The sequence below is a fragment of the Periophthalmus magnuspinnatus genome, chromosome 11, assembly GCF_009829125.3.
Source record: "Periophthalmus magnuspinnatus isolate fPerMag1 chromosome 11, fPerMag1.2.pri, whole genome shotgun sequence".
Classification (NCBI taxonomy): Eukaryota; Metazoa; Chordata; class Actinopteri; order Gobiiformes; family Gobiidae; genus Periophthalmus; species Periophthalmus magnuspinnatus.
In genome coordinates, this window is record NC_047136.2 from 17,712,853 (window position 1) to 17,740,620 (window position 27,768).

At 41.8% G+C, this 27,768-nt stretch overlaps 1 protein-coding gene across 1 annotated transcript; it reads right to left on the reverse strand.

Moving 5' to 3' along the window:
* Positions 1 to 394: 394 nt before the first annotated feature.
* On the reverse strand, positions 395 to 27,485 carry scin (scinderin). Its single transcript, XM_033975020.2, has 16 exons — positions 27,230 to 27,485; positions 21,899 to 22,053; positions 20,326 to 20,487; positions 19,599 to 19,748; positions 19,291 to 19,383; positions 18,669 to 18,801; positions 16,554 to 16,642; positions 14,717 to 14,932; positions 13,736 to 13,857; positions 5,914 to 6,004; positions 5,053 to 5,223; positions 3,141 to 3,318; positions 2,640 to 2,761; positions 2,434 to 2,511; positions 1,390 to 1,450; positions 395 to 1,312 (listed from the first exon to the last, which is right to left on the reverse strand). The coding sequence occupies exons 1-16, from the start codon at positions 27,414 to 27,416 to the stop codon at positions 1,149 to 1,151; spliced, it is 2,172 nt and encodes a 723-aa protein (XP_033830911.1). The 5' UTR covers positions 27,417 to 27,485; the 3' UTR covers positions 395 to 1,148.
* Positions 27,486 to 27,768: the final 283 nt, after the last annotated feature.

Here is a 27,768-nt window from a genome sequence, read left to right on the forward strand (position 1 = left end):
ACAATTTCGCCGTTAATAATTAGTACAGGAGACAGGATTAGCGAATGTCGTCAATTTTGCATGGGTTTGGACATACTGACAGATAATTTAATTGTAATTTAAAGTCAAAACTATTGAATATTGATTGATTTGATCAAGTTATTTAGGCCATGCGTCCAGATAATGCCACTGTCTGCTAATGTGTGTTTTGATTCGTCCAGAGAGAAAGGGAATATCATAGATTACGATTACCTGTAAAGAATTACATTGTGAAAATCTATTTCAATGAGAAAAACATTATATTTGATTGCTAATATTGAATATACAAAACCACCTCGTGGCTGGCCCCTTATAAAACTTTGGCAGTAGTTTGTCGCCATCTTCTGACAGTAAAAGGAACAACAATGACATTCTGAACATTCAACGTTTACTTTTTATTAAAGAATATATGAATTAACAATCACATATCCTAATATGAATATTGTGGCAGTAACATGTAAATGTATTTTTATTGAAGAGATGCTCATGCAAAACAAATAGACCTGGTACATAATTACATGCAAACTGACCGTATAAAACTAGTAATAGTTTGATATTATAAAATATGCAGTGCAGTATATGACAGGCATAGGTCTTGACCTACAAGAAGAAATTTAAAATATTTAACTTTTGGCAAGACAAACTGGACATCATTTTTGGCTCGAGCAAGTGCCTACTATAAAAAAAAGTTTGACGAAATCTAATTGAGATAGTTATAAACTTTTTTTAATTTTAGAAATGAATTTTAACTTCAATTGCATTTCGAGAATGTTCCCAAGTTCCCAAGTATGGTTTTAACTTTCTCTTTCCATAGAATCATGCAGGTGATGTGCCATTTCTGGAAAGTCACATGGTGTTGTTTTAAGACTTGCAGCTCTAAGTGGCACTGGCTGTAAACAAAAAAGGTTTCTGCAACTGTCTGTGTAATCCCTCAGTCGTCCAGGTCTGATCCACAGTAAAAGCCAAAAGTACTTTTGGTACTTTTACTACTTAACTAAGCTGACAAATTCACATTCACAAACTCAACATTCATTAAACCTCATTTAAAAATTTCAGTAATACATGACCAGTGACATATGTAAACAAGATACTACTTCTGAATAATTTCTCATCATACGTCCTTGGCCAGTCTACACAGTGAGCGACTTCATACTCCTGGTCACAGAGTCCCAGTGCAGGGGATCCCAGGCCAGGAACCAGCCTGTGAAGGTGGGGGGCTCGTGGGCCTGCTTGACCACCACCAGGGGGGTGTTCTTGTCTCGCCCACTCGGATCTGACTTTATGTACTGCATGGCTGAAACAAGGATATATTTTGACTGATTACTACAACATTTTCATTACTACACATGTATCCAATGTGTTTACTCATACCTGACTTGATGGATTCAGTCTTTTCCACTTCATTTGCATCCTTTCCAATCCAGACAAAAACCTGCAATAGATGATTTTTTGTGACAATATTGGATTATTATAAATGAGTAGCACTGAATTCAGGTTGTTTTGACACATGTTAATGCACTCTGTAGAGGAGCCCCAGTGACTCTACATTTAGTTCTATTTGTTTCACTGTTGGGACACTCCTGATCACATACAATGCACAAACTTATTTCCATGGCAAATGTGAATACACATGCAGGCGCTCACTTCCCTGGTGCTATACCCGGTGGTCTTTTCTTTCACACTAAATACATACATATATTGCTCATTCCTACAAATATGCGAGTGGAGCCACTCCAACGTGTCATTGGAGTTGCTCCAGAGTGCGAGTAGAGCCACTTCAGGCTGAGAGAGGAGCTTCTCCAGAGTGAGAGGAACTGCTCTAGAGTGAGAGGAGCTGCTCCAGAGTGACAGAGATGCCACTCAGGAGAAAGAGATGGGCTGCTCCAAGACCACCTGTTTCAAGCTCTTGGAGCGTCTGTTTACTGCGGTCCAGAATGTGACACAGTGACCCAAGTACTGCTGTCAAAGTGAAGTAGTAGTGGCAGTGTGAAAACAACCTCAGACTGTACTGGTCCAGTGTTGGAGTAGTTTAGTTGTTAGTTTAGTTGTGGTGTGACGCTCACACAAGGCAAAGAATATGAAGCGCCAGCACCACCAGAAATGCCCGGCATGTGGTCTGAGCCCCTCGTATTACTTTGGATTGTTCTAAATACTTGTGGCCACTGCACTAGACCTGTGTCATGAGCAGTCTGAGCATGGGGGTATACATAACAAAACATGTTAAATATTTGTATGTACTGTGTAGCCATATGAGTTGTTTTTTGCATTGTGCAACTTTTCTGGTAGATGGTCTGCCACATCTCTTCAAAGAGATGTTACTGCTCTGCCAGGAGTGCCAACACTTTCATAAGACAAGCAGGTGAAGGACCCTCTACCAAAAAAGTTCCATAGTGCACTTTTAAAGTGTCCCATTACTTGGTCCCACACGTCCAGCAGCATGACGTCATCCTCAGCTAGATCATCTTGTGTGAACTCTCCAGGCACCTCCTCAATCTGCACACAACAGCAAAAACCACAATCAGCAGGAAAAGAAGACTTATTTTATTTTTATTTTTTTCAATATCATACAGTCTGTACTAGTGTGAACACAGCCCTATTGTTGTAATGTAGTTGTAACATACTATGAATCTTCCTGTCTTGTTGGAGCATCCAAACAAACGGGGGGGATGGACCATGGTTTCACTCTCCAGGTTTGCAGAAGTCTGGTATTTGGTCTTGCCGCCTAGTGCATCCCAGAAGTCCTCTGAATGAACAACAACAAAGTATTTAATATTGCTACCAAATCCATCACCTCATTCATTCTTTTCATCATCACAAACTGCCTGTCTGACATCATAACCTGGATGGACCACAACTTCCTCAAACTCAATAGCAATAAAAGAATTCCTTCCTTCACCGGACCCAAACCTCTCCTCCCCTCTGCTTAGAACATATTCCTCTTCATCAATGAACACACATTACCCCCTCACATCAGTCACATCACCAAAACATAATTTTTCCACCAGATATAATATTTTTCAATCGTCAGGCAGCAGTCCCAATTTCTCATCATTGTGAAACCCATAGATACAAAACAATGCATTAGTGTTGAAGAATATCTTGAGGTTGTATGTGTTTCTCACCTGGTTCAGCACCCTCCTTGATGCAAGTGGGTGCACACTTCAACTCCTGGCTCATGTACTGTGCCCCCCTTTCCTCCTCTTGACTGGCGCCTCTGCCCATCCACAGGTAGCTGGACCCCCCAGGCAGCTTCAGCAGGAAGGCGTCATTGGAGTTCAGACTTACAGCACACACATCCACCTGCAGGAACAGAAAAGGAACTGCTTAGTTTAAATGTTTTTCTCTTATGTGAATTATCAATAATCAATTATCAATGTAATAATAACACACACGCACACACACACACACACACACACACCCCACACACACACACACATATGGGGTATTGCCCTATGCTTATTATTAACATACATATATGTTTGCACATACACACATTGATGTACAAGTCTTGAAATGTTAAAATACCCTGTTCTTGTTTCCAGGGAGAAAGAACTGGTTATTACAAATTGGGGCAAGACTAGAAGGTTTTCTATATTTTAACCATATTTGAAAATTAATCACAGGGATTGTAGTAATTTGGGAGAAGATTTGGCAGTGATTCCTAATCCTCAATTTTTATGTTGCTGTAGATAATTGCCATAATCTGAGTTTTTTTCCATTCCATATAAAGGAGAGGATTAATTTGTCAGTTGCTTAAAAATGTTTAGAAGGAGATACTAAAAAAAGTTTAAGCAGTAGTAATCCATCTGTTCTTTGTCAATATCAAAATCTGCATAAAACTGAAGCACTGATTCTCCATGTTTAGTCCTGACTCTGGGCACCAGCAGGAGGCCAGTCCCTGTTGGTAGCTCAGTTGCTGAGTAACAGGAGTGGCTCCATGGGCTAGACCTGTCCCATTTTGGCATGGCCCCAGCTGTTGAATTGGGACATGGCTACAGTGTTCTTATACCTCCAGACTGTACTCCTCCCCTCACTCTCTTCGTTAGTCCTCCAAGGACTGCCTAGTTTAGCAGATCCCAAAACTCTTGTTTTGGGCAGAGTGTACATGTTTAGTCCCACTTTAACTTTTCATATATGCTTATATTCTCGTGAATTTCATAAAAAAAATAATTCAAAATTCAAAAATTCAGTATAGTAAATGGAGTTCATTGGGCTCTCTCAATATTTATATTTGTGTTATATTGTGCTCTGTCACATTGATCTTGAATTGTCACAGCCTGCTTCTTTTGTCTACCAACCAATTGTCTTCCAAGCATTTTATTTCTTGGGGATGTTTGCATATGATGAGCTTGGAAATAAATATCATTAATTAAAACAAGAAAATGTAACAGTATTCACTGACAAAAGATTTATATCTAATCAACATTAAATACGTTGGAGTGTGGGAAGAAGTTTAAGAAATACTTGAGACATAGAGTGGGAATCACTAGCCTAATGATCACAGATTTTTATATTTTGTAAAATAGTGATCTGCTTAAAAATAGAATAGAACAGGAAGCCAATAAAACCATTTGCTTCCTGTTCAAAACTGCAGGACTGTGAAGCCCTGCCTCTTAGTAGCATTTCACTATAACAAGTAAAGTATTTTCATTTAGATGTTTTATTGTTGAAAAATGGCATTTGCCAGTTTCATTGTTGAAATCCATAACTCTCTCTGGTCTTAATCATCACTACCTGAACCTCAGCACCTGCACCCAATCATTAATCAGTGCTAGTGCAGCCTCTGCAGCTCAGTGAGTGAATTTTGGAGGTTTTGAATTCTGGAGGCCTGTCCATATACTGACAGTGAGAAAGAACTTGTATGTGTCCTCCACATGCAGGTTAAGGCACTTGCAACCCAGGTTCAGTTTTGATTGTAATACATTTTTTAAAAACAACAACAATAAGAGTGCAGGCTACAGTTTAGGCACCAACACTGGCCCATTCAGTAACCTCTCCTGGCTCTCCTCTCCTCTGTGTTGCAGTAGTGTTTACCTCAGCAATTCTGGTGATGGAGGCCAAGTTGCGTCTGACTTGGAATAGCTGCTTGTCTGGAGGAGGGACAGTACCTCCGAGGCGGGACGTGCCATTCTTATAGATGATCAGGGGCTTAGACTTAAACAGGCTCAGCAGGTGCGGGGGCTCCTTACCCTGGCACACTCTCACCTGTACAAGCACAATAAGATAACATGTGCACATGCTTGAGAAGGTAACATCTTTATTTACCTTTTATACATTTGTTTTTTTACAGTAAAATTATGAAGATAAGATTAAAACAAAAAAATGCATAAAAAAATCAACCTGCCAAACTAACAATCTCGCCCCACAACAAGAAGGTCTAAGGTTCAATTTCTAGGCCTAGACCTTTAGATTTCTGCATGGCTATCGTATAAACAACCGGTTGGTGGTATAAATAATGCCATAAATAGTTCATACTGTCATTTTCTCCTCCAGCAAGACACTTCATTTACTATCAAAGTGAAAACACAATGCAAAGTGATTCCTTTACATTGCTCAAAAGAATTTAAGGAACACTTGTAAGTTTTATGGAAGCTGATAGATCCCACTAACCTGTTTAAACATATAGTGCCAAAGAAGATTTGGGCAAAGGTCTTTCTTTAATTCTTTTGAACAGTAAATATGTTACTGCTTACATTTCAAATAACTAAATAACCATTGTGTAAGTGCTAAAAACACAAATACTAGCATACCAAAGATTTAAGTATAGTTTAAGTATGTTAACTTATATTTTTTTGTATTAATACATAATTTAGTTATTTCTGACAATGGCACTTTGTCCATTTTAATTTTATAACTGTAATATATTAGATGCGCTCCCTTTGCTTGTCTGAGTACCTGCACTGCATTTCCTCCCAGAGAGCGGTCCAGTTCCACAGTGAGAAAGGCCGACGCGGTCAGATCGTCCACAGAGCTGCTGGCCCCCTGCCTAAACACAATATGCATATTACTAAAGTGTATACTTCTTAGAACTATAAACGTATTTCTAAAGTTACCGGATAATGTTCTGTAGCAACATATACTTAAAATATTGTATGGATGAGAACGGTTTGAGTCTACACCTGCATTGCAAAAAGTAATATCTAGTTTAATAAAAATTACTTGAATTTAAATTCTAATCTTAATTTGAGTAATTTTGACAAATTATTCACTTGGTAGACCTAGATCATCCGGTGTGTTTAATGTTTTTACAGGTTTCAACCTACTGACTCTTAACTCAAGCTAACGGCACATAGCACAAACAACCTTTAAGTAAAAATAGATTGATAGTTGTGTTTATCTTGCTGAGTTCAAAAATTATGTTGACTTGATCTCATCTTCGTTGTAGCAATTTTAACTTATTCCTGATGACCTCTCTTGGAGAGACATATAGCGTGATATTTGAATACTTATGCATATAAGGGTAAACCTTGTTTTATATATATATATATATATATATATATATATATATATATATATATATATATATATATATATATATATATATATATATATATATATATATATATATATATATATATATATATTTTTTTTTTTTTTTTTTTCTGACATTATTGGAAGTTGTAGTAACAACTCTCGTGTCCTGTTTGCAAAAGTAAACAGATTAACAAACCCCCCAGCTCCACTGCCGTTAGAACTAATTTCCACATCTAAGTGCAATGAGTTTGCAGTGTTCTTTCATGACAAGGTTCAGGGCATTAAAAATGCAATAAATTCCACAACGCAAATAACACCTCAGCACCCACCTATATATATATATATATATATATATATATATATATATATATATATATATATATATATATATATATATATATATATATATATATATATATATATATATATATATATACACACATTACATTACATATATTACATTAGAGATCTGGCAAATAACATGTAGCAAAGCCTGAATATGCAATAGGCTCATTGTACAAACTGTTTTACAAATGCATTAATTAAATTAATAATTAATGTATTAAAATTTCAGTTAAATAAACACAGCAGAAAAACTCACATTCAGTTTTATCACGTGCCAAAAGATCAACAACTTGTTGATAAGGTAAACTGAATGTGACCAAATTATTTTAAAATACATAAGGGTAAACCTTGTTCAGTGTGCTGGATTAATAAGCCCAAAGGGCTGTGTGTGGCCCACGGGCCATAGTTTACTCATGTCTGATCTAGCCCAAGACTGAGGATGTACAGGAAGAAAAGGAGTGGACCGAAGACAGACCCTGGTACACCGTGCCATAGAGCAGCAGGCTCTGACATGTCATGGTTCATTAACACAACTAGTAGTTTTGTGGTTTACAATGTAAAATGTGTGTATGTAATAGCTACTCAATAGATACCTGAAAAAACTCTTCTGTAAAGCAACACAGTTTAACATTTGGGTGGCATTACATCACCTGCATGACTCCAGTTAAAAAGTTAAAACCATACTTTGGAACATTCCCTAAAGAGATGGCTATGTGTTATGCCATATGGTTGAATATTCTGTCCAAAGCAATGTAATTTCCATTCAAAAAGATGGAGACTCTCCTCTGGGCTACGTTTGAGTCAGGTTTGTGGAGATGCAAGCCAACTCATAGTATGTATGTTATTTTAAAATCACCCATAATGAAAATAATTTATAATAATAATAATTTATTTTATTGGCTAAAATGAAATGATGTGTAATCTAAAGAAAATGGAGTGTCATGATGTCAGTTTTCCCTGTCCTCCCGTGCTCTCTCCCCCTCCCCTACCTGTGTGTCTGGAGCTGGGTGGAGTGCCTGACTCCTCCCGTGCACACCTGGGGTGCATCAGCCTAATCACCACCACCTGCTGCTGAGTACAAGAAGGCTTGGCAGTCTACACTCGGTGCCAGACCGTCCGCGTGTAAAACGTGAATGTTTCTTGCTAAGCTTTGTTATATGGTACTTTCCTGCAAATGCTCATTTGGATTTATGCACCCTCCAGATTCCTGCCTCTACTCGCCCAGCTCCTGCCGCCACGTTCCAGTCCCGGTATCGCTTCCAGCTCGTCTTGTCTCCTGCTCGTCTCGTCTCCTGCTCGTCTCGTCTCCAGCTCGTCTCGTCTCCTGCTCGTCTCGTCTCCTGCTCGTCTCGTCTCCTGCTCGTCTCGTCTCCTGCTCGTCTCGTCTCCTGTCCGGTCCTGGTCTCTGGTTTGTCACCCGCTCCCCGCTCTGGTCTTCGTCTGATCCGCCTGCCCTGGTACCGCACCTGCTTCTATCCCCGTCCTGGTCCTGTCCTGCCCGCCTCTACCTGCACCGCACCCGCCTGACCCGTCTCCCGCTCCCCGGTTCCTGTACCTGCTCTTGTGACCTGTTTAAAGACTGCATTTTCACCGCTGTAAATAAACACTGTTAAAACTGCTCTGGTCTGCATCTTTTGGTCCTATCCGCACCGTTACGACAGAACGGTCTGGCCACTATGGACCAAGCAGGCTCAGATCCGGACCAGACGCGCCGCCTCACGCACTCTCACCCCGAGGCGGTGCTGGGTCAGCATGAACAATCCATTCGAACTCTATTGGAGCTAAATCAGACATTGTCCCAGCAGGTGGCACAGCTTAACCACCAGGTGGCCGCGCTCCTCGTCACCCCGCCTGCTGCAGCTGGAGCGCCGCCACGCCTCCCGGAGCCGAGAGGCACGGATCCGGAGCCGTATGCTGGACAACCTCACCTCTGTCGCGGATTCCTGTTCCAGTGCGAGTTCATGTTCCAGCAATGCCCTTCTCGTTTCAGCTCGGGGGCCACCAAGATCCGATATATATGTGGATTACTCCGGGGCAGAGCTCTCCAGTGGGCAGAGGCGCGCCTAATGAAGACGTCTGTGGATAGCCTGGATTTTAATGAATTTGTGTCCACGTTTAAGCTGGTGTTTGACCACCCGCACTACCAGGACAATGCTGCCTCCCGGTTATTGACTCTCAGCCAGGGCTCCAGGACGGTAGCGGACTATTCCATTGAATTCTGGACACATGCGGCGGAGCTGGACTGGACGGACAGCGCGCTGCGGGCTGTGTTTGTGCGGGGCCTGAACGAGACTTTGAAAGATGAATTGGTTTCCCGGGACGAACCCCCCGACCTGCGGACCCTCATCTCCCTCACTCACCGTATAGACAACCGCCTACGGGCTCGTCGCCGAGAGAGACGCCGGTCACCGGTCCCGCCGGAGCCACGCGCTGCCCCGCCCCCGCCGGATGAGCCCATGCAACTCGACAGGACCCTTGTGTCGGCCGAGGAGCGTCAACGGAGGCGTCGTCTGGCCGGGGCTTGCCTCTACTGCGGTGAGCGCGGACATTATGTGGTCACTTGCCCAGTTCGGCCAAAAGGGGGGGCCCACCAGTAGCACTGGGAGTACTGGTGGGCGAGCAACACATCCTGGACTCTTCTAATAGACTGCGGCTCAGCGCCACCCTGTGCGTTCGCACAGAGACCTTATGCGTTTCCGCCCTTATCGACTCCGGGGCTGAGAGGGACTTTATTGATGCCCAAGTCGCGGAGCAGCTCGGGGTCTACCTGGAGCCCCTCGAACGCCCCTTAAATGCCCAGGGGCTCAATGGACGTTTTCTGGGGCACATCACTCACATCACAGAACCTGTCACCGTGATTCTGTCCGGCAACCACCAAGAGAACCGTCAGTTTCATGTCCTGTCCTCCTCCGCTTCTCCTCTGGTCCTTGGTTACCCCTGGCTACGCGCCCACAACCCTGTTTTCGATTGGGCCAGGGGCGGAGTTTCGGGCTGGAGTCCCGATTGCCACGCCAAGTGCCTTCGGTCCGCCCTCCCTCCGGCCGGGAGGTCCGTTCCTGTCGCTGATCCGTCCCCAGACACCCCCAATCTGTCCTCGGTGCCTGCTGAATATCACGACCTGGGGGAGGTTTTTAGCAAGAGCAAGGCCCTCTCTTTACCGCCCCACCGCCCATATGACTGCGCCATTGACCTCCTGCCGGGTGCCCCACTACCATCTAGCAGGCTATATAACCTGTCTAAACCTGAACGCGAGTCAATGGAGGACTATATCCGTGGGTCCCTGGCTGCCGGAATCATCCGCCCGTCCACTTCACCCGTGGGAGCGGGGTTCTTCTTTGTGGCTAAGAAGGACAAATCCCTGCGGCCTTGCATTGATTACCGGGGTCTGAACAATATAACTGTAAAGAATAAATACCCGCTTCCCTTACTGGACTCGGCATTTACGCCCCTCCACGGTGCGACCATCTTCTCCAAGTTGGATTTGCGGAATGCGTACCACCTGGTGCGCATCAGGGAGGGAGACGAATGGAAGACGGCCTTCAAGACACCCCTGGGACATTTCGAATACTTGGTTATGCCCTTCGGTCTCACCAACGCCCCTGCCGTATTCCAAGCCCTCATCAACGATGTGCTCCGTGATTTCCTTAACCGATTCGTCTTTGTTTACTTGGATGACATCTTGATTTTCTCGCGGTCCCCCCAGGAGCATCATCAGCACGTTCGCCAGGTTCTCCAGCGCCTCCTCGAGAATAAACTGTTCGTGAAAGCTGAGAAATGCGAGTTTCACGCAGAGGAGGTCAGCTTTTTGGGCTTCATTGTGGGGCGGGGCCAAGTAAGAGCTGACCCTGAAAAGATCCAGGCTGTCACTGAGTGGCCCGTTCCTACCAGCCGGAGACAGCTCCAGAGATTTATCGGCTTTGCCAATTTTTATAGACGTTTCATCCGGGATTTTAGTAGGGTTATCTCGCCCTTAACTAAACTCACCTCTCCTGCTTTGCAGTTTGCCTGGTCTCCTGAGGCGCAGACAGCCTTCGAGAAGCTTAAGAGACTATTTACCTCCGCTCCCATCCTGCACCAGCCCGACCCTTCACGGCAATTCATCGTGGAGGTCGACGCCTCCGACTCGGGAGTGGGGGCTGTGCTTTCGCAGAGGTTCGACCCCCACAACCGCCTCTGTCCCTGCGCCTTCTTTTCCCGGCGATTGTCCTCGGCCGAGGTCAATTATGACGTGGGGGATCGGGAGCTCCTTGCCGTAAAGCTGGCCTTGGAGGAGTGGCGCCACTGGCTCGAAGGGGCGGAGCAACCATTCATCGTCTGGACCGACCATAAAAACTTGGAGTACATCCAGTCCGCCAGGCGCCTCAATCCCCGTCAAGCTCGTTGGTCCCTCTTCTTCAGCCGCTTCAACTTTCTCCTCACCTACCGCCCCGGATCTCGGAACGTCAAACCAGATGCCCTCTCCCGCCAGTTCGCCCTGGAGGATAGCCCGGTCACCGCAGAAACAATTATCCCCTCCTCGTGTGTGGTGGCCGCGGTCCATTGGGATATCGAGGACACCGTCCGAGAGGCCCAGACCAACGACCCCGACCCAGGTAACGGCCCTCCAGATAAACTGTTTGTTCCCGATTCTGTCCGGTCTCAGGTGCTCCAGTGGGTCCATGCCTCCCGTTTCGCCTGCCATCCTGGTGCCGGTCGCTCTCTCTCCCTCCTCAGGAGACGCTTCTGGTGGCCCACGATGGACACAGACACCCGGGCTTATGTCGCCGCCTGCCAGGTATGTGCTCGGGCCAAGGCCTCCCACTCACCCCCTTCTGGTCTCTTGCATCCTCTCCCAGTTCCTCGTCGCCCTTGGTCCCACATCGCCTTGGACTTCGTGACGGGCCTTCCCCCTTCCCAGGGGAACACGGTGGTTCTCACCATTGTGGACCGCTTCTCCAAGGCCGCCCATTTCGTTGCCCTGCCTAAGCTCCCCACAGCCAAAGAAACTGCCGACCAGCTGACCAGTCATGTCTTCCGACTCCACGGCATCCCGGTGGACATCGTGTCCGACAGAGGGACCCAATTCACCTCTCAGGTATGGCGGTCTTTCTGCGACAGTTTGGGGGCCACGGTTAGCCTCACGTCCGGGTTCCATCCACAATCTAATGGGCAGACGGAGCGGGCCAACCAAGACCTGGAGTCGGCCCTACGGTGCACAGCCTCCGCCAACCCCGCGACCTGGAGTACTCACCTGCCCTGGATAGAGTACGCTCACAACTCCCTCGTGAGTTCCGCCACTGGTATGTCCCCCTTCGAGGCATCGCTGGGATATCAACCCCCTCTCTTTCCCACGGAGGAGAGGGACCTCGCCGTCCCGTCTGTTCAGCGCCATCTCCAGCGCTGTCGCCGGATCTGGAAGAGGGCCAGGGCGGCCCTTCTTCGGGCTGGAGCGCGCACTAAGGCGACGGCCGATCGCCACCGTGTCCCGGCGCCCGTATACCAACCTGGCCAGATGGTTTGGCTCTCCGCCAAGACGGTCCCGCTGAAGACGGACTCCCGTAAGCTGTCCCCCCCGATTCCTGGGACCGTTTAAGATCATGAGGATCATAAATCCATCGGCGGTGCGCCTCCAGTTACCCCCGTCTCTCCGGATTCATCCGACCTTTCACGTCTCCCAGGTTAAACCAGTCCGGACCAGCGACCTGTGCCCTCCGGCCGATCCCCCACCGCCCGCCCGAGTCATTGACGGCCACCCGGCGTTCACCGTCCGCCGCCTGATTGACGTTCGTCGCCGTGGTAGGGGCCTCCAGTACCTCGTCGATTGGGAGGGTTACGGTCCGGAGGAGCGATCCTGGGTGCCCAGGGCACGCATTCTGGACCCCGACATGGTGAGAGACTTCCACCGCGCTCATCCTGACAAGCCTGGGGGTCCACCAGGAGGTGGACCTTAGGGGGGGGGTACTGTCATGATGTCAGTTTTCCCTGTCCTCCCGTGCTCTCTCCCCCTCCCCTACCTGTGTGTCTGGAGCTGGGTGGAGTGCCTGACTCCTCCCGTGCACACCTGGGGTGCATCAGCCTAATCACCACCACCTGCTGCTGAGTACAAGAAGGCTTGGCAGTCTACACTCGGTGCCAGACCGTCCGCGTGTAAAACGTGAATGTTTCTTGCTAAGCTTTGTTATATGGTACTTTCCTGCAAATGCTCATTTGGATTTATGCACCCTCCAGATTCCTGCCTCTACTCGCCCAGCTCCTGCCGCCACGTTCCAGTCCCGGTATCGCTTCCAGCTCGTCTTGTCTCCTGCTCGTCTCGTCTCCTGCTCGTCTCGTCTCCAGCTCGTCTCGTCTCCTGCTCGTCTCGTCTCCTGCTCGTCTCGTCTCCTGCTCGTCTCGTCTCCTGCTCGTCTCGTCTCCTGTCCGGTCCTGGTCTCTGGTTTGTCACCCGCTCCCCGCTCTGGTCTTCGTCTGATCCGCCTGCCCTGGTACCGCACCTGCTTCTATCCCCGTCCTGGTCCTGTCCTGCCCGCCTCTACCTGCACCGCACCCGCCTGACCCGTCTCCCGCTCCCCGGTTCCTGTACCTGCTCTTGTGACCTGTTTAAAGACTGCATTTTCACCGCTGTAAATAAACACTGTTAAAACTGCTCTGGTCTGCATCTTTTGGTCCTATCCGCACCGTTACGACATGGAGCTTTGTAAATTAAGATAAGATAAGATAAGCCTTTATTAGTCCCACAGTGGGGAAATTCCAGTATTGCACCGCACAGTTAAAGAACAGAAGGAAAAGTGCTACATGCAATAAAACAAGATAATAGATAAATAGCTTAACATAATTTAAAAAATAGACTTAAAAATATACTAAAAATAGACTCTAATATAACATCTCCGTAAAGTAAAGTGACTTGAGTATTGAGTATTACCATGTGTAGATGATCTGCCTAGTGCCGTAAGTGTACAATATGATGTAACAGTCTCCTCCATAGAACTGTCCATATGTGCTCTCCTCCACTGGGACACGCCCACTGCTCTCCACCCTCCAGATCTACAACAAATACCAGCAATGAAATCAAGTGACTTACCTCCAACATTTGACAAATAGCATGAGTAAAACGTAGTGGTAGAGAAGTAGAGAAGGCAATACAGTTCAGGTTTTCAGCCCAGTGTCTACCTTCATCTTAAAACCACAAATCACTCATTGAAAACAGTGAGGTGTAGATTTTGAGCAGAGAGAAAAATTGCTTTGAGATGATGCAATGAAGTAAACAAGCTAGTAAACAAGGGCAGATCAGTTTCACTCTGAAACTCCTCCTTTTTAGGGCTGGAATTAGACAACTCTTAAATTCGTTTTTTCAAGCCAGTACCCTCAAATGTAAAATGGTTTCTGGATGGGAGCTGAAATGTCTTAATCACAAAAACAGTGTCCAGATGACCATTGTTGAAAATGTCTCCTGGACAAAAATTAAGGATTACACCATCTAGTATATTGTAAAGGAAAAAATATTTTTTCCAATTTTCCGACTACAAACTTTTAGCAACTGAATAATTATAGTGGAATAAATATAGATTTGCACAGCTGTGAAAAATTATCTAGTACCATACAGGGAGGATACCAGCTTTTAACCAACTGTTTCTTTATCATTTACCAAAGTAATTTATCCCTGAAAACCACTGAGATTTGGAACAATATTTTCGGGGGAGTGATGCCCTGAGAGTGAACCCTATTTTATGGTTTGTGTTGTGCTTCAAATTTGTTCGAGGTGCACTACTGAGTATTCTTTTAATCTTTGTTCTGACTCTCTTGTGGCAATTTAAGTAGTGGAGCAATGATTGAAATTTCTTTTAAAAGTCTCCTAATGTATCAGTTCCGGTATGTCTCTAAACATTTACTCTTGGTAACGTACCTTTGTGTCCCCACTACCGTCATCCACCATGTTGTACTGTGCAGCCATATGGTGGGACTGGTGTAGTTTGGAAGCATCAAACTCCACTTGTTCAATGTGAGCGATCCTCTCTGTTACAAAGACCTTCCCCAGACCCTGGCTCTCCTCGCGGTCCCTCCAGCCCAGGAAGAACTGCTTAAACATGGGTGTCTCCCCTCCTTCCGGCAGCACCTGGATCTGAGGACACGGAGAATGGTATTAGCAAACAGAATGTAGGGTTGTGTTTTCATAGCATGATGAGATATAAACCATACACATATAAATCTATTTTATGGGCAAGCCTTTTGTTAAAATTGCAAAAGTTTAATCCAATTTAGTTTGTTTTAGCAACTTATTACATCGTATAATTATTATTTAAAGGTCCTATACTACACAAAAATTGACTCCTGTGAGCTTTTAGTGATGTTGGAATGTTGTTACTTCTTCAAAAACATACCCAAATTTGTGTTTTGTTTCATTCACACATGTTTGAGTAACACTTTATTATTAGTCTGTTTACATCTCCAAAGCTCACAATGCTCCGTTCCATCTTGTGGTGTCATGAAGTGATAGTTTTAATATTAACCTCTACCTTTTACCTTTTGTTTAGAAGATATTGTCAATTCCAGGGCTGAAATGATCCAAATGACTCATAGTGGAGCACTTCCTGTATTACCACATGACATCACAAGGTGGAACAGAACTCAGTCTAAATACATGTGAATGAAATGTATGTTTTTGATGAAGAACATAGCACAGATCAGAAAATAGTGTAATATGGGCAATTTAAGAAACATTGCGTGACTCAAAGTGGCACTTCACATGCATGATTCCTTGGAAATCATACTTCAGAACATTCTCATGGTGATACATTTAATCCCATACTGTGGAATAGAACCAAAGGAACAACGTTTCCATGTTGTAGAAGGCCACTCAGAGTAGTGAGTCATTACTAGTCACTGATGTTTGTTTAAGTTTTTCAGTGCAATAAAAACATCCAAAAAGAATTTAAAAAGTGCTGTCAGCAGGTCGAGTTACAGGTCAGATCTAAGGAAAGGCAAGCTCACTCACTGCAACACAGTGACAATGTTTTTCAAGGCACATTTTTGTCACTTCTGTACCTAAATAATTGCTATATTACTTTAATTCCATACTGTGGAACATTCCAGGAAAATGGAGGCAAGCAGGTGACAAAAAACAGATTTTTATCTCCTATATATTACAATGTAAAATATCCAAATTACTCATAGTCACAGTACCCAATATACTGCCTGTGTATGTAGTTTGTACCCACAGGAAGGACATCTGGCATAAAAACAGTGCAAGTGTTTATAACTATTTTAACTGAGTGATGACAACCACTAGATGCATTTAATCTGATGAAAATGCCACCGCTAAAAGCAAAACCCCTGTCCTTACATAACTTCTCTGATTATGTGGCTTTTTACTTTGCCAATACCTCTGCCCTGAATATGTCATTTTTACATAAAGTTATACACTGCCTACTCTTATCTCATAAAATTAGAATAACGGCATGCAAAAAAGTTAGGCCTAAAAATACATTCTTTGTTGATTTCCTAAACAGAATGGTGAATGAATAATCCACAGTGAAGGGAAAAATGTTACAGTATGGCTGTTTGATCACACATCCCTTATTAATTCCCTCCTTCTACAAAACAGACAAGCAATTTTTATTTTAATTTACCCTCTCTCATCAAAAAGCACTTTTTTAGATACTTAATACAAAAGTGATGTCTGGTTTGGTTATATGTGTGGAGAAAGTGTTATTAAATTGCCGTAAGCTGTGCTGAGAGTGTACCTGTGTGTTAGCGGGGTAGCCCATCTGCTGAATGAAACCCTCAGCTGTCTTCATGGCTTCCCTCCTCTCGCTGGTGTTAGCATTACGGCCTGTGCAACAAACATACCAGATGTAGTCATAAAAGTTTAGGTCCAGGAGATCCCAGTTCTACAAAGTCAGCACTGAAGTATGTATTTTTGTGATCTCTTAGCCCTATGCAAACCCTCCTTACAGTTAGCAATAAGATTCATGTTAATACGTTGTTTTTTCAGTGAAGATCATATTTTCAAAATGATAAAAGATAATATGGTGATCTACAGTGCATCCGTAAAGTATTCACAGCGCTTCATTTTTTCCACATTTTGTCATGTTACAGCCTCATTCCAAATTGTCTTAAATTTTGACTTTTTTTTTTTAATTTATTAAAAATAGAAAACTAAGAAATCACATTTACATAAGTATTACCAGCCTTTGCTTAATACTTTGTTGATCCACCTTTGGCAGCAATCACAGCCTTAAGTCTTTTTTAATATGATGCCACAAGCTTAGCACACCTATCTTTAGGTGGTTTTGCCCATTCTTCTTTGCAGTAATTCTCAAGCTCCACCAGGTTGGATGGGAGACGTCTGTGCACAGCCATTTTCAGGTCTCACCAGAGATGTTCAATCTGATTCAAGTCTAGACTCTGGCTTGGGCCACTCCAGGACATTCTCAGAGTGGTTTTGAAGCCAGTCCTTTGAGATCTTGGCTGTGTGCTTTGGGTCATTGTCCCGCTGAAAAATGAACCTTCGCCCCAGTCTGAGGTCAAGAGCGCTCTGGAGCAGGTTTTCATCCAGGATATTTCTGTATATTGCTGCATTCATTTTTCCTTCTATCCTGACTAGTCTGCCAGTTCCTGCTGCTGAAAAACATGCCCATAGCATGATGCTGCCCCCACCATGCTTCACTGTAGGGACAGTATTGGTCTGGTGATGAGCGGTGCCTGGTTTCCTCCAAACATGATGCCTGGCATTCACACCAAAGAGTTCAATCTTTGCCTCATCAGACCAAAGAATTTTGTTTCTTGTGGTCTGAGAGTCATTCAGGTGCCTTTTGGCAAATTCCAGACGGGCTGCCATGTCCCTTCTCCCCCGATCGTTCAGTTTAGACGGCCGACCAGCTCTAGGAAGAGTCCTGGTGGTTCCAAACGTCTTCCATTTACAAATAATGGAGGCCACTGTGCTCACTGGGACCTTCAAAGCAGCAAACATTTTTCTGTATCCTTCCCCAGATTTGTGCCTCAAGACAATCCTGTCTCGCAGGTCTACAGACAATTCCTTTGACTTCATGCTGGGTGTTTGTGTTCTGACATGCACGGTCAACTGTGGGACCTTATATAAACAGGTGTGTGCCTTTCCAAATCATGTCCAATCAACTGAATTTACCGCAGGTGGACACCTGAGCTCAATTTTGAGCTTCATGGCAAAAGGCTGTGAATACTTATGTAAATATGATTTCTTAGTTTTCTATTTTTAATAAATTCAAAAAATGTCCAAAAAAAAAAAAAATTTTTTCCACATTGTCATAATGGGGTATTGTGTGTAGAATTTTGAGGTAAGATGAATGAGATGAATTTAATACAATTTGGAATGAGGCTGTAACATTCCAAAATGTGGAAAAAATGAAGCGCTGTGAATACTTTCTGGATGCACTGTAAATATGCTATGTGCAGTTAATGACCCATAAAAGTAAAATACCCCCTGAGTGACTTTGACTGGATACAATGAAGGACTCTGGAAATGTATTTAACTAAAATTTGCAGTGTTTTTCTAAACTGTCCACTTGTGTGTTCCACTTGTAAATAGTGCAAATACATGTATTTTTATGTAATTTCCCCACAAAAGTCTTTAGTTCAGTCTTTATGCTCTAGGAGAGCTACAGGGCTGGAAGTGTACTGCAATGAGAAGTCTGATTTCAGATGAACCAGATGTGCATTTACTTGGAGTTTTATAGCCCATTCACATCTCCACAAACCAAGCGTACTTAGCAGGAAGTGTATGGTTGGCTTTTCTGAAGTGCTTCAAGGTGTCAAGAATGGATACGCAATATTGAAAAAAGCAGTTTGGCAAGAGTTCCATAGTGCATCTTTAAGTGTACCTTTCCACACAAAGATCACTTTGTTTTTGCCGTGGTCCAGAATGAAGCATTCATCGGACAGCAGGTCGCTCTGTTGGAAGGGGTTCTCTTCCCTCACCAGGGTTAACTGCATGGAGCCCGACGCGTCAGATACCTGCACACACAAAGTCAGGCCATCAAACATCTGGAGATAGCACACGCAAAATCACACTGTCAGACACCTGCACACACACACAGTACATACAAAGTCACACCACGATACCCTATGGGTGCTACAGTGCTTGATCCATGGCTTTGCCTATTATCCATGTTTTGGACAAAATTCTATTATAGAATACCATATAATACTTTGTGTCATGAAGTAATTTTTCACATACATTTTTTTTTATATTTAAAGGGGCCATATTACACATGAGCTTGAAGCCATGTTAGAATGTTGTTACCTCATCAAAAACATACATGGAGTTGACATACTTGTGTTTTATTTCATTCACACATGTTTGAGAAACCTTTTATTTTTATTTAGGGGGATAGAACTGGACCTTCATCCTCTTAATTTATGTTAGAGGGGGGCACATGTGAGGCCTCTTGCACTGGGCCCCAACATTTCTTTTGACGGGCCTGTGTATGTGTGCGTGTGTACCATGTAGAGTTTAGCCATCTTCCTGTTGGAGATGTCTGCGCTGACGTCTTCATCATCGTCTCCCTCGGGTAGCTCAGGCTTCTCTCCTAAGACCTGATCATATGGTAACAATTATTCAGATGCTAATATTAAATCTCTGTATTAGACAAATGGGCAAACTGAATCTATTTTGAATTATGAAATTCAAAAATTAATGGAGATGCAGCTGTTTCATCAATGTTTTCTGTTATCATCTGTATTTTTTTTTTCAGAACATTGTAATGTATCTGTATGTCTTAAATCCTTCACTGTTAAATATTATTTATTACCTCTATGAGAGCCTCAGGTTCACTGCCCTCCTCCACCACCACCAGCTGGGCGCGAGCGTTCCTCTCGTTGTCACGGATACCACGTGCCACCTGTGCCGCCTTCAGCCTCTCAAACTTATTGCACTTGGATCCACACCATTGATAGATTGTCTACACAAACACACAGTTACATTTAAGATTAGAGATAGACTGATATTCTTTATGGTGTATTGGCTACAAAGCTCCAGCATCCGCTGGTGTTTTGCATGACCTGATCACCCGACTATAGAAAAAGCTCTGTATGGACTGAAGCCAATGCTGCACTAAAGTATTCCAACAAAGTCCTTGCCCTTTTCGTACCAGATACTTCAAGCCTTTAACTAAAATATGCATGTATCAATAGAAATCAATTATTTTAAAAGCATTTCTAGGCATTTATAGATGATATTGTCATTTATATTATTTATATAGATTATTATGATCATTATATATGACTTTGCAGAAGGAACGCATCATTTTTAGAGGTCTAGACCTCCAGGCCTAAAGCAAGTCAATAAGTTCCAAACCAGGACTAGTAGCAGTAGATTCAAACTCGTCCTAAATCTCTATCAGGACTCATTATCGGGTTTAAAGGTCTAAACCAGGTTTAAATTACGAATGGTAAAAAAGTACAAATGGACAGCATGATGCGAGGCGTCCATATTATTAACATTGCTTGTGTGTAGAGCAGCCTGTCCACAGAGCTTACATGTCCCAGGTCCAGGATGAAGCAGTCTCCACTGTTGAAGCTGCTCCAGCCCAGTGGCACCTGTGTTGCTCTGACAACACGTCGTCCTTTGATGTGCAGCAGTCTGCATGCGCTTAGCTCATTGGTGACAACATGGTGGAACCCAGACGCCACTCCTCCAATCTGAGCATAGGGAAAAGGATTGTTCATGTCAGAAGCTTCTATTACTAGCTGCCCCTTCTGCTACTTTTACACTATTTATTAATTCCATTGGTTACAATTTAAGAGAAAGCTCCATACATTTATATACAGATAATGCTGTTTTATATACAGGTGTTTTCTCTGCTGATCATGTGATTTTAAAGCCATAGCAAGACTTTAATAAAATTCAAAATTTCCTTAAAAATCTTTGATTTGATGTGATGTGCAATCTACAAGTCTTTATAAACTAAATGATACATTGATGAGTCACCACCTATATATATATTTCATTTTGGCTTGACAAAAATGTATTCTTTAAAATACATATCTCAGAATTATGTAACAATTTAAAATCTAAATTATCATTTTATTATAGAAAGAATTCTTGTATCATATTGAATTGAATAAAAGCGTTCAAGCAACCTTTCTTTCTGTACTATATTATGGAGATATAATATACATGGTATGAAAAAGTAGGTTGGCCATCACTATCTGTCAGAAGACAGATAGACAACACTATACAATTTATTTAGAAGGGACTACTTGGTAGACTATCTGAATATCTCAGTTCTTTGTTGAATTTTGCTACAGGAACTTTTCACACAAGATCACATGATTGTGTGTGTCTAAAAACTGACCACACTATAACTGAGATGGGAAAAAACACTTTTGGTTATTTTGCTACTCAAAAATGGAATATATTTCAAGGGCATGCAAAACTGTAAACTGGGCACATCGGTGCTATTAATGCACTTTAATAATCTGGTGGTAAATATTTATAATCCTACCAGCAGTTCATTGCTGTTAGACTGTGGCTCCATGGCACAAGCTAATGTAATATGTAGCATGTGTTGTACATATCAATCCTTAACTATGGTCAACTAAAACACAATCGACCGACTAAAGAACTACAGCCCTAGTTAAATGAAATGATTAGGCTCTACATTGGACATATTATTCTGAAATAACACTCAAAAGGCCTAGCTAGCAGCAACTATTAGCATATTACTATTTAAAGCATAGACTTGACTTGATAAAATGGATTTAGACGACTTGATGCTTCTCCTCAAAAAAAAAAAAAAATTAAAAAAAAAAAAATAAAATAAATTAAATAAATGACAAAGTGGGCCATGGTAGAAAAGGCTTCAAGACATCTGGACATTTCCTCTCCTATTTAAGGTCATTTTCAATCTGAACGTACGGGTTTGAGGAGCTAGAGTTTATACTAGCCCAAAGCAGAACACATTGTAGCTCAAACTACCTTCCAGTTTGTCTGGTAACCTACAACAACATTGGCAAGAAAAATCACACTTTAGTAAACTCTCAATATTTCATTGTAACTGTATATAGTATAGTAAATAAGACAATTCTCAATAACTTTTGTGCTGGTTACCTTGTAGGTGATGCCCCCTTTGAAGTAGCTGGTGAAGGCAGTGGACTCGACCCCCTGCAGCTCTCTGTACTGCACAGGCTTCCCTCCCAGATAATCATCCAACTGCACAGTCAAGATGGCCGCCGCCGCGCTTTCATCCTGGCTGCATTCCTTCCCTGTACAAACATGAAACTACTGGGCAATCATATACTTAGACACAAGCAGATGTAACCCATTCATAACGTTGAATCAAAATGCATTTTTCTTTCAACATTTTTTTTTTCTGTGGAGAGAGTGGGCAAACTTTTAGAAGTATCAGTGCTGCCAGTCTGTAACGCTCATATCAAACACACTGAGCGCAAATAATTGTTTCAAATTCAAATAGATGAAAACATGGATGCATAATATTTAAAGATGGATCTCAAGTGCTGCTTATACAATTTACCTGTACTGAGGCAAGACACATTTGCTCAAATATATGGGGAATGATTGGGTACAGCCTCTTTCATACAGCATGAACAAAGACTTAATTCATAATGTACAAATAGTTTATTAAGAATATGTACGCAATATGCAGTGTTTTTTTATGTTCCAATGTACTATCTAAAGCAGCCAAAAGCAAGTACAACCCTGTCATCGCCCGTCTTTTCTGTACTTGGCATGAAGATGATGAACAAATATGTTTTGCATTCACCAATAATAATAATAATAATAATAATAATAATAATAATAATAATAATAATAATAATAATAATGATAATAATAATAATAATAATAATCACCATCATAACCTTGTGGGAACACCAAGATGTTCTCATGCTAAATAACATAATTGGAAAGAATGGATTAAGAGAATTCTAAGACCTACAGAAAACCTTCAATTTATCAGCTACTTCTTTTTCTATTTGCAGGTCTGAGCAGCTGTGTGAGACTATAAAGTCCCATGTGGATGTGCTCTTGAAAACCACCTCTTTCACACCATTTAAGCAGAAAGAGAAAAGCAGTGGAATTGTCTCTAATTTTTATAGAACCATCATTAAGGCTTCAAATCATAAATCAGATGTTTTGTCCCAACAGTTACTTTATCAAATATTTTTTACTCTTACTTGAGTAGTTTCTCGAACCACTACTTTGTACTTCTACTTGAGTAATATTACTTTGAGGTAATGTTACTCCTACATAATAGAGTAAAATCTTTGGCTACTCAACCCACTTCTACTAAAATGATACTATTTTCATAAACCAATTCTTGCTGCTGAAATTCTACTATCAGCCATGCCATACACAATAACTCACACCTTTATATTGCCCTCTTGAGCTTGTAGAATGAAACCAACACTCAGACAGTTGTTGCTGAATCTAGCATCACATTACTGTGTTACAGCTCCACACTCTGAGTGTGACAGGAAGTATGCTCTGCTCTCCAAATGCATTGCTACTGTTCAATCTTTCATAAGATGGAGGAGCAGAGTAAAGCTGTATTGACGTTTACAAATACAATCAGGAGACAGGGAGGAAATGAGATCTTTAACAGCTAAAACAGAGTTAGGTCTGATTCTGCAGGCAAATGTTATGGATTATTTAGTATGGGAGGGAGAGACGTAAAGAAGATTGGAGCTAGCATCTGATGGTCATTCATAATTACACAAAATTGACTCTTGTGAGCTTTAAGCCATATTATAATGTTATTACCTCATCAAAATCATACCTAGATTTGTGTTTTGTATCATTCACATGTTTGACTGGCCCTTTGTTATTAGTCTGTCTACAACTGAAAATTCCAGAGCTGAAATCATCCAAATGATTCAAGTGAAATATGCAATAGGTGTAAGAGTGAAGGTGAAGAGATTAAAACACAGTGGAGCACTTCCTGTATTACCACATGACGTAACAAAGTGGAACAGAGTGTCTTCAGTTTGAGAAAAGAACTCACCCTAATGTACAGGATTTCTGTGTTAAACATGTGAGAAAGAAACAAAACACAACTCCAGGTCTGTTTTTGATGAGGGAACAAATCAGAAAACTGCATAATATGGCCCTTTAATGATTCACTATTATACTAATTAATATAATTTATAATTACTACATAGTTGTACTTACGTTTACAGTTAATCTATTACAGTTATATTCAATATGCTTTACCATTCAAGTCAATGGGAGATTAATATTTGCTGTTATTAAAGCAACACATTTTTATTACATCTTGCATAAATGTCTCAGTTCACCAATAAAAAAGTTAGTATTTCAAAAATTCTTTCATTTGTGCTGACTGATGCATAGAGTTATTTCCTGATAGCTCCACTGCACATTGTGGAGAGCTATCAAACCTCATCAGAGAGTTTCAGAAGGCTGCGTGTGCCAGTGGTTTCATACAGCTGCAGAACCAGCATGTGTGAAACTGTTTGTGTCAGACTATTATTATTTATTTTTTGTGTTTTTTAAAACATGTCTTAAATTTGTAACATATTGTAACATGAATTTCAGCAGCTCTGTGTTTGCCATGGTCATGGTCGGCTGCTCTCGTGGCTGACTGGCTGACACACTGAGCAGTTTTTAACTTTTAAGCTTTTTTTTTTTTTTCTTCATCTCACATAGGCCTATATTATATAAGCCTAGGTCCTCAATCTACTCTAACATTGGATCTGATGATCCTGCCTGTTCAATTGCACTGAGACTTCTATTACTATTGCAATACAGCTTCACCTTTCGCGGCCTCGCTGTTTCGCAGATTTTTTTGAGCAATTTTTGCATGCTTTTTTACAGCGTATGAATGTGCATTGTGTTCTGCGTCCTGATTGGCTAAAGGACTGTAGATCATTGTCCATCAGTCTCCTCTGTGCCGTGTCTCCTGCACAGTACAGAATGTGTTCAGACAAATTTACATAAATGTTTGATCACAGGCGTGTGACTCTGAAGTGCTGAAACGTTTGCTGACAGCGATGACAGTCATTACAGCAAGGAGCAGGATGATGTGGAGCCCAGGCCATTGGAGAGTACTTTTCACACAGTACCAAGCCCATTTAATGCCAGCAAGGACTGGAGAGGCCGCCTCTGTGGCTACCGCTGGAGCAGAGGCGCCTCTGCAGATATTGCTGGAGCAACATATAATCTACGAAGGTCTGAGCTTTGAGAGTGTTTAAACAAGAGAGAAATGTGAGAAAATGTTAAAGCCTGTCTGAGAAAAATGTATAGGTGTGGTGAGGCGTTTTACAGCCTTAAAACATGTGTAATAATTGTGAAAAATAAAGTTGACTACTTTGCGGATTTCACCTATTGCAGGTTATTTTTAGAACGTAACTCCTGCGATAAACTGGGGGCCATTGTAAACTGCTCAATGTGCTGTAATTGCACCTCGGGGACAAATAAAATTATACTGATTGACTGAAAAAATAAATCTGTGTAATGTGAGACAGTTCTGTGAGCTACTTCTATTTCAGCTCAAAAATGTATAAAAGTAACCACATGATTTGTATTTTTAAACTGAAAAGCGATTATAAACTCACTGAGGTGAATAAGTAAGATGCTCAAAATGCATGAGGTCAGTGAGGAATAACTTTGGACCACTGCCAACTGTTTAAAACTACTTCTGTTTTTCATGTTTTTAGACATCAAAAATCTGATTCAGCACCTCTCAATGAAATGCACACACTATTCTGCCATTTTCACTTAATCTTATAGTATCACAGACGATTACGAGGCTGCGTGCACTAAAAATTCCAGGCATCAGCAGAAAACGCATGAGTTACTAACAGAATTCTTCCTTCTTCTTTGTCAGTTCACATAATTTAGTGACAAAGAATGTAAAAGTGTGACAGCTATGAATGTGTGATTTCATAAGTAACTGAATCAACTTGTTTCAGCATTTTAAAACTGGGCTTGTGTAGGTATTGTCAATATTTATGGAGGATCTAAAGTAGTAAATTATTCAAGTAAGCATTGGATCATTTCTTTATAAGTTAATGATTTGATATATTCTGCAGAGTGGACATGCTTTATTTCACCTTTTAACAGTGTTTAAAGGACACATACACTATGCAAAATCGACTTTCGAGGTTTTTTTTTTTATATCTCTTTTTCATTCATGCATGTTCTCCACGCCTCATCTCACCAGATCTCAGAAGATAAACAGGGCTGGGTCTGGTTAGAACTTTGATGGAAGACCACTGGGCATACCAGGTGCCACAGTGGGGCGACAGGGGAAAAAACTGTTGTTGTGTCTTTAGGCAAGACACTTCACCCACATTAGTATTTGTTTGAGTGTTAGCGGCGGATGTAGGTTCGCTTCTGTCAGTCTACCTCAGAGCAGCGGCTAATATGAGTAATGCACAAAATTGTAAAGCGACCTTGAGTGTTTGAAAAAATGCTAAAACTAATGAATTATTATTATTACCCCTAAACACGCCCACTGCTCTGTATTTATTTACTTGTTAGGGGTTTTTTCCTGGTATGAGCAGGTTTTAGCGGCGTCATGGAGAAATTTGCTATGAAAAAAAGGTCTACTGTTCCCTACACTAATGCTCAAAGTGAGTCTGGCGATAGTTTATGGACCCAGAGGTGGGCCGTTATGTTATCCAGAGCCCCTTTTCAGAGTACTTTTCTAGCAGTATCGTATAGTATTTTCTACAGTTACTCCTACTTGAGCAATATTTTTATTGGCATAACCATACTCTTATTTGAATAAAAGTTTAGGTTCCTCTTCCCACTGTGAGTAAGTCTACACGTGACGCTTTATGTCGACAATATGAAATTATTTGAACATTTGTATTTCCTGCATGTCTCATTTTTGCATCTACAAAATAGAAATTTTTTGCACTATTTAATGTTTTGTCCTTCAAATTCCATTAATTTTAAATTATAAATCAGATGTTACATCCCAACAGTTATTGTTTAAGTTACTCTTACTTGAGTAGTAGTTTTACCAAATACTTTTTTACTCTTACTTGAGTAATTTCTTGGGCTACTTTGTACTGCTACTTGACTAATATTATTTTGAAGTAACGTTACTCTTACTTCAGTGCATTTTTTGACTATTCTACCCAACTCTGGAAACAGGACAAATTAGGTCTATAATGAAGGAAGAGAAAATAAATTCTATTCTGTCAACTTTTTGTTGCTCAATCCAAATGTCTTCTTCAGTATGTGTATATGTATATATATATATATATATATATATATATATATATATATATATATATATATATATATATATATATATATATATATATATATATATATATATATATATATATAAACTCAGCATAAATATACTAGGCATTAAATCAAAGATCAGAAAATAACATAATATGGACCCTTTAAGTTCCATATTTGTTTATTCTTCTTATTGTGCCTTACCTAACCAGTAATGCAGTTGGTAGTAGTAGTTCTCTCTCTTCTTCACAGTATTGATGATCACATAGGCATCTCCAGTGTAGAAACTCCCATGCAAATTCTCTGGCACAGCCACTAGCTCTATGTTCTCAATCCTCCAGATGTGCAGCCCTACCTCCTTCGCCTTCAAGAACTCCTTATGCTCCACCATGGTTAGCCAATGTGAATATTGTAAGAAAATATGAAAGTAGTAGTATCAGTGCACAGTTCGCCTCTGTTTAGCTTGAGCTTGCAGTGACTCGTGGCTTTATAGGCTGAGAGACTGGGTGAGTGGGTGTGGCCAAGTGCTGTGGCCAAGTGCTGTACACACAGGAGACGTTGTACAGTAGAAAGCAAAAGGCAAATATGTAGGGAAATGAGTGGAGAAGATACAAACAGATTTTACAAATATATATAGAAAAACACACAAGATGGAACATGGTTAAAGGTGCTATTAAAGATTGTTCAGCTAATATATGTTTGGATAACTTGACTGTCCCATCTTCCACTGGAAAACATTATGG

What these genes read in the sequence shown, in the direction of transcription:
- scin (XM_033975020.2), bottom strand. Translation starts at nt 27,416, where the DNA reads ATGGTGGAGCATAAGGAGTTCTTGAAGGCGAAGGAGGTAGGGCTGCAC. An exon ending in CCAACTGCATTACTGGTTAG is followed by an intron (nt 22,054 to 27,229) that starts GTAAGGCACAAT and finishes ATGTTTGTACAG; the next exon opens with GGAAGGAATGCAGCCAGGAT. An exon ending in GACTGAATCCATCAAGTCAG is followed by an intron (nt 1,313 to 1,389) that starts GTATGAGTAAAC and finishes TCCTTGTTTCAG; the next exon opens with CCATGCAGTACATAAAGTCA.